This window comes from Suncus etruscus, chromosome 1 (genome assembly GCF_024139225.1).
Source record: "Suncus etruscus isolate mSunEtr1 chromosome 1, mSunEtr1.pri.cur, whole genome shotgun sequence".
NCBI classification, from domain to species: domain Eukaryota; kingdom Metazoa; phylum Chordata; class Mammalia; order Eulipotyphla; family Soricidae; genus Suncus; species Suncus etruscus.
In genome coordinates, this window is record NC_064848.1 from 85,443,897 (window position 1) to 85,461,042 (window position 17,146).

At 48.9% G+C, this 17,146-nt stretch overlaps 1 protein-coding gene across 1 annotated transcript; it reads left to right on the forward strand.

Moving 5' to 3' along the window:
* The first annotated feature begins 4,094 nt into the window (after positions 1-4,094).
* SLC31A2 (solute carrier family 31 member 2) lies at positions 4,095-17,119 on the forward strand. The gene is made up of 4 exons (XM_049785023.1): positions 4,095-4,169; positions 11,113-11,179; positions 14,686-14,875; positions 16,331-17,119. The coding sequence occupies exons 2-4, from the start codon at positions 11,113-11,115 to the stop codon at positions 16,497-16,499; spliced, it is 426 nt and encodes a 141-aa protein (XP_049640980.1). The 5' UTR covers positions 4,095-4,169; the 3' UTR covers positions 16,500-17,119.
* Positions 17,120-17,146: the final 27 nt, after the last annotated feature.

Genomic DNA, 17,146 nt, shown 5'->3' on the forward strand with positions numbered 1-17,146 from the left:
GAGAAACGACAGGTTGGATTTCCCAGAACCAACTGATCTCAGAGGAGCTAAGCGCTCCTTTAAAGGGCTCCTTGCCCATCTCGAAACAGGAGCTGACACAGTCTTTCTTGGCTGGTAGCTGCCCAGGAGCTCCTGGAAGCAGGGTACTGCCAAATAAAGGGCAGCCTCTCTTGTCTAACTTGGACAAGGGGAGTCCAAGGACAGGCCACCCACAGAATCTGGAAAGGATTTGCCACGACCAGTGACTGGGCCAGGCATGGTATGATCTCAGGAGCAGTACCTGTAATCAGCACCCTAGATTTTCTGCCTGAAGAGGGACAGGAGGAGGGAGATCATCTCTGGTGGCTCAGAAAGAAAAGAGGCAAAGTTTTTTTTAACTACCACAAATTAGGAAGTTGGAACGAAAAGGGAAGGTCATCAGATTGTGATAGAGCCAACACACACAGTCAGAAAAATGAAGCTGTGTATAGATGTTTCATGGGGCGTGGTGGGAGGTGGGAGTTGGGGGATGCACCCCAGCCTGTTTGGGTGAGGGTCAAGTGTTCTTACACCTGCTTCCAGGAGAGATATACTTGAAAATCTTCAGAGCTTTTGAGCCCAGAAGCTTCCAGAGTATCCCATCCCCCCTACTGGTCACTTCCTCTATGTCCCACAGAAGCTGACTTAAAGGGGCCAGAGCAATAGCACAGTGGGTAGGGCATTTGCCTTTCAGGAGACCGACCCGGGCCGGGCTCGATCTCCAACGTCCATTTGATCCCCTGAGCCTTCCAGGAACAATTATTTTGGTTGTTGTTGTTTTGGGCCACACCGGGTGACGCTCAGGGGTTACTCCTGGCTATGCGCTCAGAAATCTCTCCTGGTTTGGGGGACTATATGGGAAGCCGGGGGAGGGGAGGATCGAACCGCGGTCCGTCCTAGGCTAGCGCTGGCAAGGCAGATGCCTTACAGCTCCGCACCACCCCTCCGGCCCCTCCAGAAACAATTTCTGAGCACAGAGGTAGAAGTAACCCCTGAGCGCTGCCGGGTATGTCCCTCCCAAAAGGAAGCCGATTTAACCTCAGAGTTCCTCATGGCACCCTACCCCCTCTTCTTTCCCCCAGTAACTGGGTTACCCCATCATTGATTGCTCTGCTCTCTTACTCTTGCTCACCCCTGAATATCAAAGATCTGACTTTGAGCAAGTCATTGGATATTTGCAGAAATTTTTTTGTGTGTAATGAAAATATTAGCCAATGGCAACAACAGTCACTATTACTGAGCAAGTTTATACTGCCAGTTTCTAGGTTAAAAATTAAAATATGGGGGTCGGAGAGATAGCATGGAGGTAGAGCGTTTGCCTACCCAGCAAAAAATCCCATGCGGTCCCCCGAACCTGCCAGGAGCGATTTCTGAGCATGGAGCCAAGAGTAAGCCCTGAGTACTGCTGGGTGTGACCCCCCCCCCAAATAAAAATGTAACAGGGCCAGAGTGATAGCACAACAGATAGGGCATTTGCCTTGCACATGGGCTACCCAGGTTCAATTCCCGGCATCCTATATGTCCCCCACGCCTACCAGAAATAACTTCTGAGTGCAGAGCCAGGAGTAAGCACTGAGCACTGCCAGGTATGGTCACACACACACACACACACACACACACACACACACACACGAATTAAAATGTAGGATGGGGGCCTGTGAGGTGGCGCTAGAGGTAAGGTGTCTGCCTTGCAAGCGCTAGCCAAGGAAGGACCAAGGTTCGGGTTCGATTCCCCGACGTCCCATATGGTCCCCCCAAGCCAGGGGCAATTTCTGAGCGCTTAGCCAGGAGTAACCCCTGAGCATCAAACGGGTGTGGCCCAAAAAAACAAAAATAAATAAATATATAAACCCAACAACAAAATGTAGGATGGGGGGGGGGGAGCCAGAGCAGTAGCACAGCAGTAAGGTGTTTGCTTTGCATGTGGCTAACCTAGGACGGACCTCAGTTTGATCCCCTGGCGTCCCATCTGGTCCCCCATGCCAGGAGTGATTTCTGAGCACATAGCCAGGAGTAACCCCTGAGTGTCACCAGGTGTGGCCAAAAAAAAAAAACAAAAAAATTTAATAAAATAAAATGTAGGATGGGAGGCTAGAGTGATAGTACAGTGTGGGTAGGGTATTGACCTTGCAAGTGGCCAACCCATGTTCAATCTTCTGCATTCCACATAATCTTCCAAGCTTTGTCAGGAGTAATGACAGAGTACAGAGGCAGAAGTAAGTCTTGGGCACCACTGGTGTGCCCCTAAAACCTTAATAAATAAATAAAACAGGGGCTGGAACAGTGACGTGGCGGTAGTATTTACCATGCACACGACTGACCCAGGACGGACCTCAGTTCGATCCCCCCGGCGTCCCATATGGTCCCCCATGCCAGGAGCGACTTCTGAGCACATAGCCCCTGAACGTCACCTGGTGTGATCCAAAAACCAATAAATAAATAAATGAAACATAAAATGAGATCAGGAAGATAGAGCAGAAAGTAAAGATGCTTGCCTTGAATTTAGCCAACCTAGTTCAATTCCTCAGCACCACCTATAGTCCCCCAAGCACCACCAGAAATGATCCCTGAGCTAAGTGCCAGCTCAGGATTTGAACTGAAAGATAGTACAGTAGAAAGAAATTGGCTTGCAAATGCCAACCTGGGTTCAATCCTGTAAAACAAACGGTCTCTGGGAGCATCTTCAGGAGTGATCCCTAATTCGAGAGGGGTGGGGAGAGGGAGATCTATTCTCTGTCTCTGGTTCCTCTAAGCAGAAGCAGATTGAAGGGTTATTAAAGGCATTTTTGAGACTTCATGGGGTGAGGAGATAGCTCAGCAGTTATAGTCCGGAGCATGCAGCAGGCTCAAACCTGTGTTCAAACCCTGGCACTGTGGTTCCTCCTCCTTGCTGCACTGCAGGGACTGATGCCCAGTCTGCTCACAGCTCCTCATCCTCAAACCCTAGCAATACACTGGTATGTGGGATTGATCTATCCTGGGAGACAGTGCCTGAGCTCTCCTGGGGTTCCCTAAGAACTGCTTGGGTGCATCGTCACCAAAATAAATAAGTAAATAAAAATAAAGTACTGTTCAAAATTCCTTGGCACTCTGGAAAGTTTCCCAACCAAAAGGTTGACAGGTGAAATGAACAAACACTATCAAAGATAAACAAAAATGGAAATAGCAGTGAAACAAGATTTACTACCCTATTAATCAAAGAAATACACATTAAAATTACATATACAAATAATTTTTCCCGATTGGATTGATAAAGGCATTTTTAAAATATTTAAAACAAAATCCTGTCTCGTAGTATATAATTCCATTTATCTCGTAGAGTTTCCTTTTCTCTCTGTTAGCTCTGTGTCTGTCTGCTGTCTGTCTCTCTTTCTTCCTAAGTAAAACTTTTTTTGTTTGTTTGTTTTTGGTTTTTGGCTCATACCCGGCAACGCTCCGGGGTTCCTCCTGGCTTCACGCTCAGAAATCGCTCCTGGCAGGCTGGGGTTCCATATGGGATGCCAGGATTCGAACCACCGTCCTTCTGCATGCAAGGCAAACGCCCTATCTCCATGCTATCTCTCCGGCTCCCTAAATAAAACTTTACTTCATTAAAAATAATAATAAAGAAAACAGGACCATAGATAATTTAGGGGTTAAGGCACTTTCCTTGTTCATTGATATGGTTTGATTCTCCGCCTCTCACCTGGTCCTGAAGCTTTTCCAGGAGCGATCCCTAAGCACAGAGCCAGGGAAAAGCCTGAGCATTGCCGGGCGTGACCCCCAAAACCAAATAAAAACAACAACAAAAAATCTGGGAGGTCTAGGTCTAATTGGTTCTAATTTGCTGCTAGTATACTTAATCATCTAGGTCATTGATTCTAATGTGCATAGGTCAGAGGTCCTGATTTAGGGCCCAACTCGTGCTAAGCTTTGCATGCTTGATGGCGAGGCATAGCATAGCACAGTGGACGTTTTTCCCATCGCTAGTCGTGGAGCGAGTGCAGCAGTGCCGGGACTACAACTCCCAGGAGCCCGCGCGCGCCTCCCGGGCCATGTGACCGCCGGTCCCGGTGGTGCCGTCGGACCGTGCCGAGGCCGGACTCGGAGCCCGAAGACCCGAGCGAGCGGACGCAGGGCCGGGGTGGCCGCTGCTCACTCACAGCGCCACGGTGAGTCCCGGGGCGACGGCTGGAAGCGGAGCTCTGTGTGTGCGGGGGGCGTCCTGGGGCCCAGGGCTGGGGAGGTGGGGGTGTCCCGGCAGGCAGCAGCGCCCACCGCGCGATCGAGCCTGCGGAGAGGTGGAGCCGCCCGTCGGGGGCTCGGAGCATCAGGGTCCCCGTCCCGGGCTGTGAGCACCTGCTGGGGCGCAGCCGGGGTAGGGGTGCGATGGGGGTGTTCAGGTACACCCCGGTCCTGGGCGCTGTGATTCAGGGAGCAGGAGATCGGGCGCCCTGCAGCCCGCGGTGGGCGCTCACGCTCAGCCCCTCAGTCCCCGGGACAGTTTCTGCTTCGTGGTCTTGATTGCTTTGGGGACAGACAGGAGTTCGGGACAGACGCAGCTACTTTGCGTTGGGTTTGGGTTCTGTTTTGTTTCGGTTTGGGGGCCACACCCCACGTTGCTCGGGGTTTTAAACTATTGGCTCTGCACTCCGGGATCGCTCCTCTTGGTGCCCGGGGTAGGAACTATATATGGGATGCTGGGATGGAATTGGGGAGGGGGGGGCCCCCGCACGTGCAAGACAAGCGCCCTTACCGCTGAACTTTAGGCGCTGGCCCCGGACCCAGCCACTTTGGATCGTCCAGGCATTTTCCAGATAAACTATTTTTCTTGGTCTGGTCCACTGGGCTGGAGACAATGACAGCTTGCTCTTTGCTTTTTGAAGAGATGATAATGTTGTGTTCTTTCAGGATGAATGCCATGCAGGAAATCAGTACAGGCCAGGTAGTCAACAGTCTTCCTTCCAACACACACAGACACACTTCTTGACAGGCCAGGCAGTCAACAGCTCATTCCTTCAACATATATACACACATAGACACAGACAGACAGACAGACAGACAGACAGACACACACTCACACCCTTGCCCCTTCAATCAGTAAAGTTAGCGGGAAGAGCTTACTTATTTATCTCCCTCTCAACTTTGGTTTGTAAAGGAGAACACTTTTCTCAAACTGCAAGCAACCCCAATGAGCAGATAAGGAAGCTGTCACTTCCTCACACCCCTGCCCTGCCCTACCCTGCCCAGAGTGAGGTCTGTTGGAGGCCCAGATAATTCAACTCAGCTGCCAAAATGGGGGTCCGGATTAGAGGCCTGCTTTCACTCCGGTCTCCAGAAACTGCAACCCCCATTAGGGTGTGACCATCTCAATCTTACAGTGACAACACAAGATCTTAGCCTCTTAGGTCACTGCCTACCCAGAAAAAACCAGAGTCTTGCAGCTGGGGACATATGGGGGAGCCAACTTTCCCAGCCACTGGCGCAGCACCCCACCACCACTACCACCACTCACCTGCCTGCCTGACCTGGTTAATTGTCTCCCCAGGGCTTGTCACGCACACACAACACACCAGGGCTTTGTGCCCCTGTGCACCCCCCCCCCATTGGAGTGACCTGATGGTTCACTTTCATCTCTGCTGAGAATGTTGGTGCCCAATGGGCCAACAACTTCTCACCTTTTCCTCCCGGCCTGCACAGCTCCGGCACAGCTAGAGCCAGTGCTTGTATGCAAGAAGGTGTCCTATGAGTGTCCAGTGCACAGCAGTGCTGGTTGGAGGTTGGGGATATCTGGCCTGTGCCCAAGGATGATAAAAGTCACCCAGTTATGGAATCTTGCTGATGAATTCACCTTGGGACATTCCAGTCCTACTAACTGCTTCATCAAGTGAACTGGGGTTGATGGGTTTGAGAAATGGTACAGCTCCCCGAGTCCCACATTCCTCCCATGAGAGAGAGAGAGAGAGAGAGAGAGAGAGAGACAGAGACAGAGACAGAGACAGAGAGACAGAGACAGAGAGACAGACAGAGAGAGGAGAGATGGGTTTGAGAAATGGTACAGTTTCCCTGAGTCCCACATTCCTCCCATAAGAGAGAGAGAGAGAGAGAGAGAGAGAGAGAGAGGAGAGAGAAGAGATGGGTTTGAGAAATGGTACAGTTCTCTCCGAGTCCCACATTCCTCCCATGAGAGAGAGAGAGAGAGAGAGACAGAGATAGAGACAGAGAGAGAGACAGAGACAGAGAGAGGAGAGATGGGTTTGAGAAATGGTACAGTTTCCCTGAGTCCCACATTCCTCCCATGAGAGAAAGAGACAGAGACAGAGAGAGAGAGAGAGAGAGAGAGAGAGAGAGAGAGAGAGAGAGAGAGAGAGGGAGGAGAGAGAGAGAGAAGAGATGGGTTTGAGAAATGGTACAGTTCTCCCCGAGTCCCACATTCCTCCCATGAGAGCCACAGAGTTTAAGCATAGCCCCCATGTAGGTAGAGCTTTGGGTGGTTATTTGTGCCCATTTATTGACACATGGAACTCGGGGAAAACACTTACCCTTGTCAGCAAACATCTTTATGTTTGTTTCAGTTTGGGGTTTTTGGAGGGAGGGGGGCATGCCCAGCTGTGCTTAGGGCTGCTTCCAGACTGGTGTGCAGGGTACTCCACTGCCATGCACAGGTTCAGAGGGAGAAACCAGCAGGTTGGAAGCTGGTGGACTCCAGTCCCCAAGGCAGCCATCTTGTCTGTATGAGCTCAAGAATGGGTTTCCCAGGAAGAGAACAGGGGACATATTTTAGGGAAAGGGTTTCCAGATTGGACAGTCAAATCCCCATCCCTCGAAGCCCATTTCATCATACTTGTAAACCTCAAAATAAGGGTTAAATCTTTACCAAAATGAGGAAGACTTTTCCTCTTCAGGCTTTTAGAGAAAGGGTAAACTGGGACCTCAATTTTAGGCTTGGGCAAGAGCAGTGGTATATATATTATAGTGATCTTTGCTTGGTTTCAAGAAGACATTGCTGTGCTCACATAGAACCCAGGACCTCATATGTGAAAGACCAAAGCCTACCACTGAACCACATCTCAGCCAGCAAACCATCTTCGTCTTACAGGATCTATTTTTCCCCACCTCATGCAGCAGTACTTTGAAACTTGCTCCCAGCAGTGCTTGGAGGACTGTGGTATATAGACTTCAGCATGCTCAGCCTAGTGCAAGCTGCTAAAAATCCTGGTTTTTTTTTTGTTTGTTTGTTTGTTTGTTTGTTTGTTTGTTTTTTGGACCACACGTGGTGGTCCAGGGGTTACTCCTGGCTTTGTACTCAGAAATTACTCCTGGCATCCTCCCAGGACTATATGGGATGCCAGGGATCAAACCCAGGTAGGCAGTGCGCAAGGAAAATGCCCTGTGCACTGTGCTGAGCTGTGCTATCGCCTAGGTCCCCAAGAATCTTAACTATGGGGGACTGGAGCACTAGAATAGCAGGTAGGATACTTGCCTTGCACAAAGCAGGGTATTTGCCTTGCATAAAGCCAGCCCAGATTTGGACCCTGATATTCCAAATGTTCCCAGAACCCCTAGAAGTGATCCCTGAGCACAGAACCAGGCATAAGTCCTGAGCACTGCTGGATATGGCCCCCAAACACACACAAAATATCAACAACATTTGAGCTGTGAGGCTCAAAAAGTTTCACCTTCTGGGGCTGGAGTATAGCAGGTAGTATACTTGCCTTCCATGCAGCTAGGTTCAATCATGGGTTCAATTCCCAGAATTCCATATAGTCCCCTAAGTACTACCAGAAGTAACCACTGAGCACCTCTGGTGTGGCCCCAAAACAAACAAAAATGATTTTCACATTCATTTTAGTGCCCACTGAGCACCTCTGGTGTGGCCCCAAAACAAACAAAAATGATTTTCACATTCATTTTAGTGCTCTTTTAGCTTTCTATGCAGAGCAAAACATCTTCATATTAGGAGATTAAAAATATTCTTTGGGGGTGAGAGAGATAGCACAGCAGTGGGGCATTTGCCTTGCACGCAGCCGACCCAGGACAGGCGATGGTTTGAATCCTGGCATCCCATATGGTTCCCCAAGCCTGCCAAGAGTGATTTCTGAGTGCAGAGCCAGGAGTAACCCCTGAACGCCGCCAGGTGTGACCCCAAAACCCAATATATATATATATATATATATATGTGTGTGTGTGTGTGTGTGTATATATGTATATATATGTGTATATATGTATATATGTGTATATATGTATATATATGTATATGTATATATATTAAGCACTAAGTTACATCCCCTAGCCCCTAAAAATGGTTTTCTTTTTTTTTGGGGGGGGGGTAGGTAGGACACATCTGGCTGTGCTTAGGGCTTACTTCTCACTCTGCACTCAGGACTTACTCCTATCAGGGCTTAGGGGACCCTATGAGGAAATGAACTGAGATCAGCTGTGTGCAAGGTAAGCACCCTACAGCCCTTGGAAATGAGGTTGTTATTTGTTGTTGTTGTTGTTTTTAATTCTTCAGTATGCTTTTTAAGACTGCCTAGTTTCCTTATTCTTCTTTCCAGCTCTTATCCTCTTAAAACTAATTGGAAAAGGGGTGAGAACGGTGGTGGTAGAGGTAAGGCATCTGCCTTGCAAGCACTAGCCTAGGATGGACCGCGGTTCGATCCCCTGGCGTCCTCCCATATGGTCCCCCAAGCCAGGAGTGATTTCTGAGCACATAGCCAGGAGTAACCCCTGAGTATCAATGGGTGTGACCAAAAAAAAACCAAAAACCAAAAAACAAAAAGCTAGTTGGAAGAGACAGGGTTGGGGAGAGACTAGAGTTGGACCAGACTGAAGTTTTCATACACTGAGTCTAAGCAGAACTCAGTCTTCTCTCCCCTCTTTCTACAAAACCATTTTATTTGGGAGGGGGAGGTGTCATACCCAACAGTCTTCAAGATTTACTCCTGGCTATTGTGCTCAATGATCACTCCTGGTGGGGCTTGGGTACCATATGGGAGAGAGTTATAAGATCAAACCGAGGTTGGCCATGTGCAAGGCAAGCACCCTACCTGCTCTACTGGCTCTCTGGCTCCCAGTAGAGTCCTTTTTAAAGGATGGTTTTATTTGTCCATCTGTTCCCTCATAAAAGGGTTGCAAAACTGGGACCTGAAAAACTCAGAGAAAATAAATAAGCCCTGGGAACATAATGAACAACACGGTGACTATTGTTATTGCTGCCTTGTACATTTTAAAATTGCTAAAGATTAGATCTGGAAGGTTCTGATTACAAGAAAAGAGAATGTATACTTGTGTGGTGATAGATAATAGTTGGGTTTACATACAATTATTTCACAATATGGGCACCTGATTCATTGTCTCATATACCGGAAGCTAGCATACTGCCAGCTCTGACGAAGGGTGGGGGGACACTCTAATATGTGACCATTGGTTGTCTTAGAAGGTGAACATTTTCTCCAGCCAGAGTCACCTTAGCCAGGGTACATGGCAGTGCAGTCCATAAAGGTCATCTCACAGGTGACTAGAGGGGACTTTTCCTGAAAGGGACACTGATCTAGCTACCTTTTTTCTTTAATTAAAAATTTTTTTTAAATTTGGAGTCACACATAGGAGTTTACTTTTGGTTCTGTGTTTAGGGGCAGGAGGGCTTCCAGAACCAGTTGTTGTTCCAGGGACTGAATCCAGGTCAGCTGTGTGCAAGGCAAATGCCTTCCTATCCTCTGTACCATTGCTGTGGCTCCTACTTTATATATAGTTTCTGGAGTATAGGGATTGAGCCCGGGGTCTCATACATGCAAAACTCGTGCTCTACCCCTGAGCTGCCTCCCAGACTTCCCAGTGGGCTTCAAGTGTGTCATGAGGCCTGCTGGTACAGACGGGCATTTGGACCTGGCAGATACCAAATCTCAGTTTCTTTCTTTCTTTTTTTTTTTTTTTTTTTTTGGTTTTATCGTGTTTTTGGGAGGTGGGGTCACATCCGGTGACGCTCAGTGGTTACTCCTGACTATGCGCTCAGAAATCGCTCCTGGCTTGGGGGACCATATGGGACGGTCAAGGATTGAACCGTGGTCTGTCCTAGGCTAGCGTGGGCAAGGCAGACGCCTTACTGCTTGCACCACTGCTCCGGCCTCATCTCTGTTTCTTGCCTGGTGACATAGCAAAGGTTGTGTGGGGTACATGTGATTTTTTTGTTTGTTTTTTGTTTTTGAGCCACACCGGCGGTGCTAAGGGTTACTCCTGGCTCTGCTATCAGAAATCCCTTCCAGCAGGCTCTGGGGGACCATGTAGGATGCCAGGGTTTGAACCTGGGACCATCCTGCGATGATGACATGCAAGGCAAATGCCCCACTGCTGAGCTATCACTCTGGCCCCTGCATGGATTTTTATAGTGCACCAGGCTGTGCTCTGAATCCCAGCACTGTGGCCTTCAGCCCATGACTGTATATCACCCTGTGAAATATGGTCCATGGTGCAAATGCTCTTTGAAAACATCCAGCTGGTACTAGGGCCTGTTCATCTCTCTATTCCCACCATCTTCCCAGGCTGGGTGTGCCCCTCACCAGCAGAGACATCTACCCCATGCCATTCTCTGGACACGGAAGTGAGCTCTGAAAGTTGAGTGAGGGAAGAATCAGGTGCATGGCACACACTGGACAAGTGCCTAGGGCCCCTCCATGGCAAGCACCACCTGCATCCACCTGTTGCCTTGGGACAGAAAGACCCTGGGCTCCCAGTGTGAGAGCCAGGACAGAGGGCCTGGGATACAGAGCCAGGGGTAAGAAGTTCTTCATGCCACTGTGGCCCACTGGATTTGGAGAGCACTAAACATACATACAAGCCTGTTCCATGCACTATTGGTGTGAGCTAGCCACCTAACTCACACCTCCACTTCCTCTCCACCCACATGGGGCCCTCAATAGTCCTTGAGCCTAAAAAAGAAAAATAGTCCTTGCACCTCTACTGATCTTGAATGGCCCTTCTAGTACTCACATGCAGTGTGCCACCTCATACCGCCCATTGTCCTACAACTCCATTCATTTCTGGGCCTTTGAGAAAGTGCTGAAGGCAACAATCTGCATCCTATGACTCCATAATGCAAATTCCCATGTCTTGCAGATGCATTTCATCTTCTCAAACAAGGTCATGCTTCTCTTTGATTTCTGGAGTGTTCACACCCCTGCAGGTAAGCACTGGGACGACTCAAGGGCAGTGTGGGCCTAGAGAACCTGAATTTTATTGTTGCTCACTGGTAGTTTGCCTCTTGGGTAAACACTGCACAGGAACCTTGCATTTAAAACTCAATTGGCAGCTCCCATTTGCTCATGGACCTCACTGAGGTCCCAGGTCAGATGGCGCTTAGTCTTTCTAGCCTGTCATGCTTGGAGATGCAGCCCAGAGATGGGAGGTGACTCATCCAGGGTCCCAAAGCAGGTAAGCTCCAGAGCCAGAGCCAGAATGAGATCAAAGTCTCCTGCTGACATCTCATTTCCCTCCCAGGACCCTGTGTACAGGTGCTGCAGCCTTGAACTTTCCTTTGAAAGACAAGATTCCTTTGAGTTAAAAAGGCAGAGTTGGGCAGTTATTCATGAGGGAATTATGTCTCTGTATAAATAACTACATTTTAAAAGGACTGAAGGTGCTGAGGTGATAGGTTATGGCCATCCTGCTTTGGATTACCTGCCAGTACAGTATGCAGAGTAAATTGCAGCAGTCCTCAAACTTTTTTTTTTTTGGTTTTTGGGTCACACCCGGCGGTGCTCAGGGGTTACTCCTGGCTGTCTGCTCAGAAATAGCTCCTGGTAGGCACAGGGGACCCTATGGGACACCGGGATTCGAACCAACCACCTTTGGTCCTGGATCGGCTGCTTGCAAGGCAAACGCCGCTGTGCTATCTCTCCGGGCCCCTCAAACTTTTTAAACAGGGGGCCACTGCACTGTCCCTCAGACTGTTGGAGGCCAAACTATAGTAAAAACAAAAATTATGAACAAATTCCTATGTATACTGCATATATCTTATTTTGAAGTGAAGAAACAAAACAGGAAAAAATACAATACTGTATTTTCCAGCGTATAAGACGACTTTTGAAACAAAAAAAGTCAACTGAAAATTGGGGGTCGTTTTATACGCCGAGTATATCCCGAAAAATGTTTCAATATGCCGCTAAACGAAAATTGTCTGAATATTGCCACAAAACGAATTTTCCAACTCCATCCTGCACCAATCACTACAAAGCTGCTCAGACCGCCTCTCTAACTCAGCCAATCCAAGCAGGCTTTTTGTGCATGCAAGTTAGACAATGTTCTGGACCCGAATCTACACTGTAAAAAGCCTGCTCAGATTGGCCAGAGTCGAGAGGAAGTCTATGACAGTATAACCTTTGAACCTTTGCTTGTTGTGATTGGCTCACTGTGGTACATACAGTTGCAGCACAGGAACGTTCTGTCTGATACAGGGAATATAGGCCTAAACCTATGTTTTAACTGTAAAATTAGGGGGTTGTCTTATACGCTGGAAAATACTGTATGTGGCCTGCAGGCTGTTGTTTGAAGACCACTAAGAGGGTGTTGAACAACAGAAGCACTTCAGGTCCTGAGTTGCCTTGGGGGCCCTAATTTGTCTCACAAGGACCTGTCCAGAAGTCCTCTCTGTTCTCTTGTGGCTGTTAATGAGACCCTGAGAGCAGTTATGTCCATGGCCTGGCTTGCTGGTGTCTGGAAGGCTCATTTCCAAGCATGCGGGAAAACCAAGAACAAGCTGCATGGGCTGTGGGGGCAGGAGCAATAACATAGGGTAGGGCATTTGCCTTGCACACAGCCAATCGGGATGGACCCGGTTTCAATCCCCAGCATCCCACATGGTCCCCCTAAATGCCAGGAGCAATTTCTGAGTGCAGAGCCAGCCTGAGCGCTGCCGGGTAAGGCCCAAAAACCAAAACCAAACCAAACAAACAAAAAGCTGCATAGGCAGGTGAGTTCCAGATTCCCACTATGCAGTCTTGCTGCTGCATGGTGGTATCTAGGACAATCCCAATGGTACCCAGATAGTAATAGGGCAAGAGGTATGGACCTACTTTATGGTAGGAGTGTCTTGTTTTGTTTTGGCCACACCCAGCAGCAACCAGGGGTTATTCCTGCCTTTTGGTTTTTTGGGCCACACTTGGCGGTGCTCAAGGGTTACTCCTGGCTCCATGCTCAGAAATAGCTCCTGGCAGGCATATGGGATGCTGGGATTCTAACAAACCACCAGAGGTCCTGGGTCAGCAGCTTGCAAGGCAAACACCACTGTGCTATCTCTCTGGCCCCTATTCCTGCCTCTTAAAAATCGCTCCTGGCAGGTTCCATATAGGATGCTGGAGATGAACCAGGTCAGTCTTGTGCAAGGCAAATGGTCTACCTGCTGTGCTATTGCTCCACCCACCTGGTCGGAGTTTTGACATTGTAAGGAGACATGAGCGGTGGGAAAGATTAGGCTGGCCCTCCAGAAAATCACCTCGAGCAGATTTTCTCAAGCCACTGGGGAATAAAACAAGTGGATCTGTAGGAATCAAGGGGAGCCCCTACCTGAGGTGGGGTGATAATGTGGGAGGCAGAGGTATCAGCACAGATCCAATGGGATCAGTAAAGTGCTGGAGGGAAGGCATTTGCCTTGCATGTGGCCTGACTCAGTTCTATTTCCAGCATTGGATATGGTCCCTCAAGCACAGCCAGGAGGAAGTCCTGAGCACTGCTGGCGGTGGCCTAATCCCTCTTTCCCCACCGAAAGGCTCTTGGAGACAGCAGTAGAGCAATGCTTAACTTGTTAGCAGAGGGTAGCTAGGGAAAAGGAGTGGGAAACCAGGGCAAACCAGGGCCACCTTCCAACCTCAGCCAACTGCACTGTTGCTTTTTAACTTACACTTGCCTTCACCAATAACGTTACGTGGTTGCCTCTTGGAGCCAGACCGCAAAAGCAATTTCCATCCACTTGTAAAAATAAGTAGCAATTAACAGTTTATGTGTGCAGTGGTAATAAGCAGTTCCTATATTCTATAAAATAACTTATTGGTTCCCCTCTATAATCCAATAAAAGAGCAAAACTAGAAGAAACTAGAAAATTCATTGAAAAGGAAATAAACAGGGGCCAGAATGATAACACAGCAGTAGGGTATTTGCCTTGCACACAGCTGACCAGGGATGGACCCAGGTTTGGTCCCCTGCATCCTATATGGTTTCCTGAGCCTGCCAGGAGCGATTTCTGAGTGCATAGCTCAGAGGAGTAACCCGAGCTCTGCCAGGTGTGGTTCCCCACCACCACCACCCCCCCAAAAAAACCCCACACCAACAAAGAATTACCATAACTTAAAAGAAAGGAAATAAACAGCTCCTATATCCTAATTTGTTGAGATGTGTGACTGCTATGCTGCACCTCCTTCCTGCATGGAAATGGATCTCTGCCCCACCCACTCTCCTCTGAAAAGTCACTGGAGATTTGTGCCACCTGCTGGGGACAGTGTGGCTTGTCTTCACCCTCAGCCAAGTGGCTTGCTCATTTCCACTTGTGCAGCTTCTGAGAAGGGGCCGGAAGGAGAGAGAAGGTAGACTAAGGTAGGGAGGAGTTGGTGGGGATCTTGAGGCCCTTGGGAGAAAGTTCTCTTTGCCACTCGTGCCAGCCTCCCTGCCAAGGTCCCCACAACTTGGCTTCTCCCACAGGCATGGCCCTTTCAGTGCTGGTGGTCCTGCTCCTGGCTGTGCTGTACGAAGGCATTAAAGTTGCCAAAGCCAAGTTGCTCCACTGGGCCCTGGTGAGCATGCCTGCCTCCAACAGCCAGCAGCTCATTGAGGACACAGACCAGGACTCTGTAGCCTCCAACCTGCCCTCCCGTGGCACAACTCGCCTCAGGTAAATGACTTGGGTGTGGGTAAAGGGTGTCGTCCCTCTTCAGCCAGCCAGGTAGACAGACCTACAGGCTAGGAGCCCCAATTTCATTGAAAGAAAACCGAGATGCCAGGAAGGACCAGGACTTGGCAAGGAGCCTCTAGTTAGGAGGAACTGGATGGCAACTCCAGGGTGTTGTAAGGGTGAAGACTGCTGGACTAGAGCACTCTTTAGGGAGGCTCCAGCATTCAGAAGTCTAATGCACTGTGCCGGAGTGATAGCACAGTGGTAGGGCACGGGTGGTTTGCCTTGCACAGGATCGATCCAGATTTGATCCCCGGCATTCCATATAATTCCCCTAGCATGCCAGGAGCAATTTCTGAGCTCAGAGCCAACAGTAACTCCTTGGCGCCGCTGGATGTGGCCCCCAAACAAAAACAAAACAAATAAATCGAAAAACAAGTCTGGTACAGGTCCCATAACAGGTATTAGCAGCCCCCCCAAACCGACCTCTCCCCCTAGTCTCACCAGGTCTCTGGAGGTCATTGTGGTTCCCTAGCCTCGGCTGGACACATCTGCTGTCCTGACCCAGGTGAGGAGCATCACTGTCAGCAGGGCTACAGGTGAAGACATCCTCTTCTTTGCCCCCAAGATAGGCCCTGCTCGGGGTGCCCCTTTCTTCCCCCTCTCAGTTCCAACCTCCCCTGGCCTTTCCATCAGCCATCCGGGTGTGTATGTCAGGTACTCATAGCTACCTATGAGGATTCCTTAGTCTTTTTTACTGGTGAGGCTTTAAGAACCTCCTAAAGGACATTCATGTATGCCAGGATGTAGTGAGCAATAATAACTAGAGGCCAAGTGGGGCCAGAGTGATATAGTACAGCAGACATTTGCCTTACACATGGCCAACCCAAGTTCAATCCTTGGCATTCCATATGGACCCCCAGGAGCACCACTCGGTGTGGCCCAAGAACCAAAATGCAATCCCTGACACCATGAAAAAAATTTAAATATTGCTTTACTTAGTGTTTCAGGAAGAAAAAAATCTGCCTGATGATTTTCTGCCTTAAGCATGATCAGTTACATACTATCACTTGCTCTTTTTTCACCTAGAATTATCAAGAAGCTCATTGATAAATATATGATTATTTAAATAATAGGTATTATTCTAGGTTCCTTATACATGTCTCCCTGTACCGTCTCTACCAAGGAATTGACAGGGATACTTAAAACCGATCTTTTGTGGCTGGAGCAATGGTACATAGGGTAGGTGCTTGTCTTGCAGGCAACCAACCCTGGTTTGATCCCTAGCACCCTAGATGATCCCGAGCACTGCTGAGTGTAGACCAAAAACTGAAACCAAAACAAAAGATCTGTTCTGGGTGTAGCACAGTTTAAATAAGTTGGTCTCTTTCTGCTGATGTCAACTCTCAGCCTGGAGCTTATAACCAGCACTAACGTGTTTCCCTTCTCTCCTAGGTGGTTCATGTGTCACTCTGGCCAGTCTGTACTTCACATCTTGCAGGTAGTCATCAGCTACTTCATGATGTTGGCTGTCATGACCTACAACACCTGGATTTTTTTGGGTGTGGTGCTGGGCTCAGCTGTGGGCTACTACCTTGCCTACCCACTTCTCAGCTTAGGTTAGCTGGTGAAGGCTGTGCAGTGAGCTCTGGGGCCCTCTCTCAAAGGCCTACTTCCAGGCCCATATCTTTGTCTTCCAGCTCCTGAAAAATTGCAACCAAGGTAGCAGTTGCCCCTCCCAGGGATGAGAGACCGCTTCCCCTCCTGAGCCAGCCTGCATAGACCCTGGCTTAGGCTTGTGCCCTAATAAGGCTGCTGTGGCCAATTCAAGGAAGAAGTCCTGGGGGCAGGGTTGCTGGAGCCCACAGTGACGTATCACTGTGACTCAAAAGTTAAGCATTTCCAAAGATCTTCCAGATGGATAGAACCAGGTGACGGAAGCCATGTATCCAGCTCCCAGTCTGCTCTGATTTGTGCCTTATTGGGAGGAACATCTGCCTGAGTTTTGGATCTCTTGGGAGGCCAAGATCACACGAACTCCTGATTTCTACCCAAGCGTCTCCGAAGAGTATCCCCTCTGGATCATGTTGACAGAATTCTCACTTTTCCCTTGGAATTTCTGGTTGGCAGTTTTGTACATGCACCAAACATGATTTTTTAAGAAAAATGAAGTCATTTCAACTTCATTTACTCTTAAAGGAGGCAGCATCTGCTGACACCTGTTTCCCTTTCTCTGGGGGACAGAGTAGCAGAGATGGCCAGTCAGTGCCA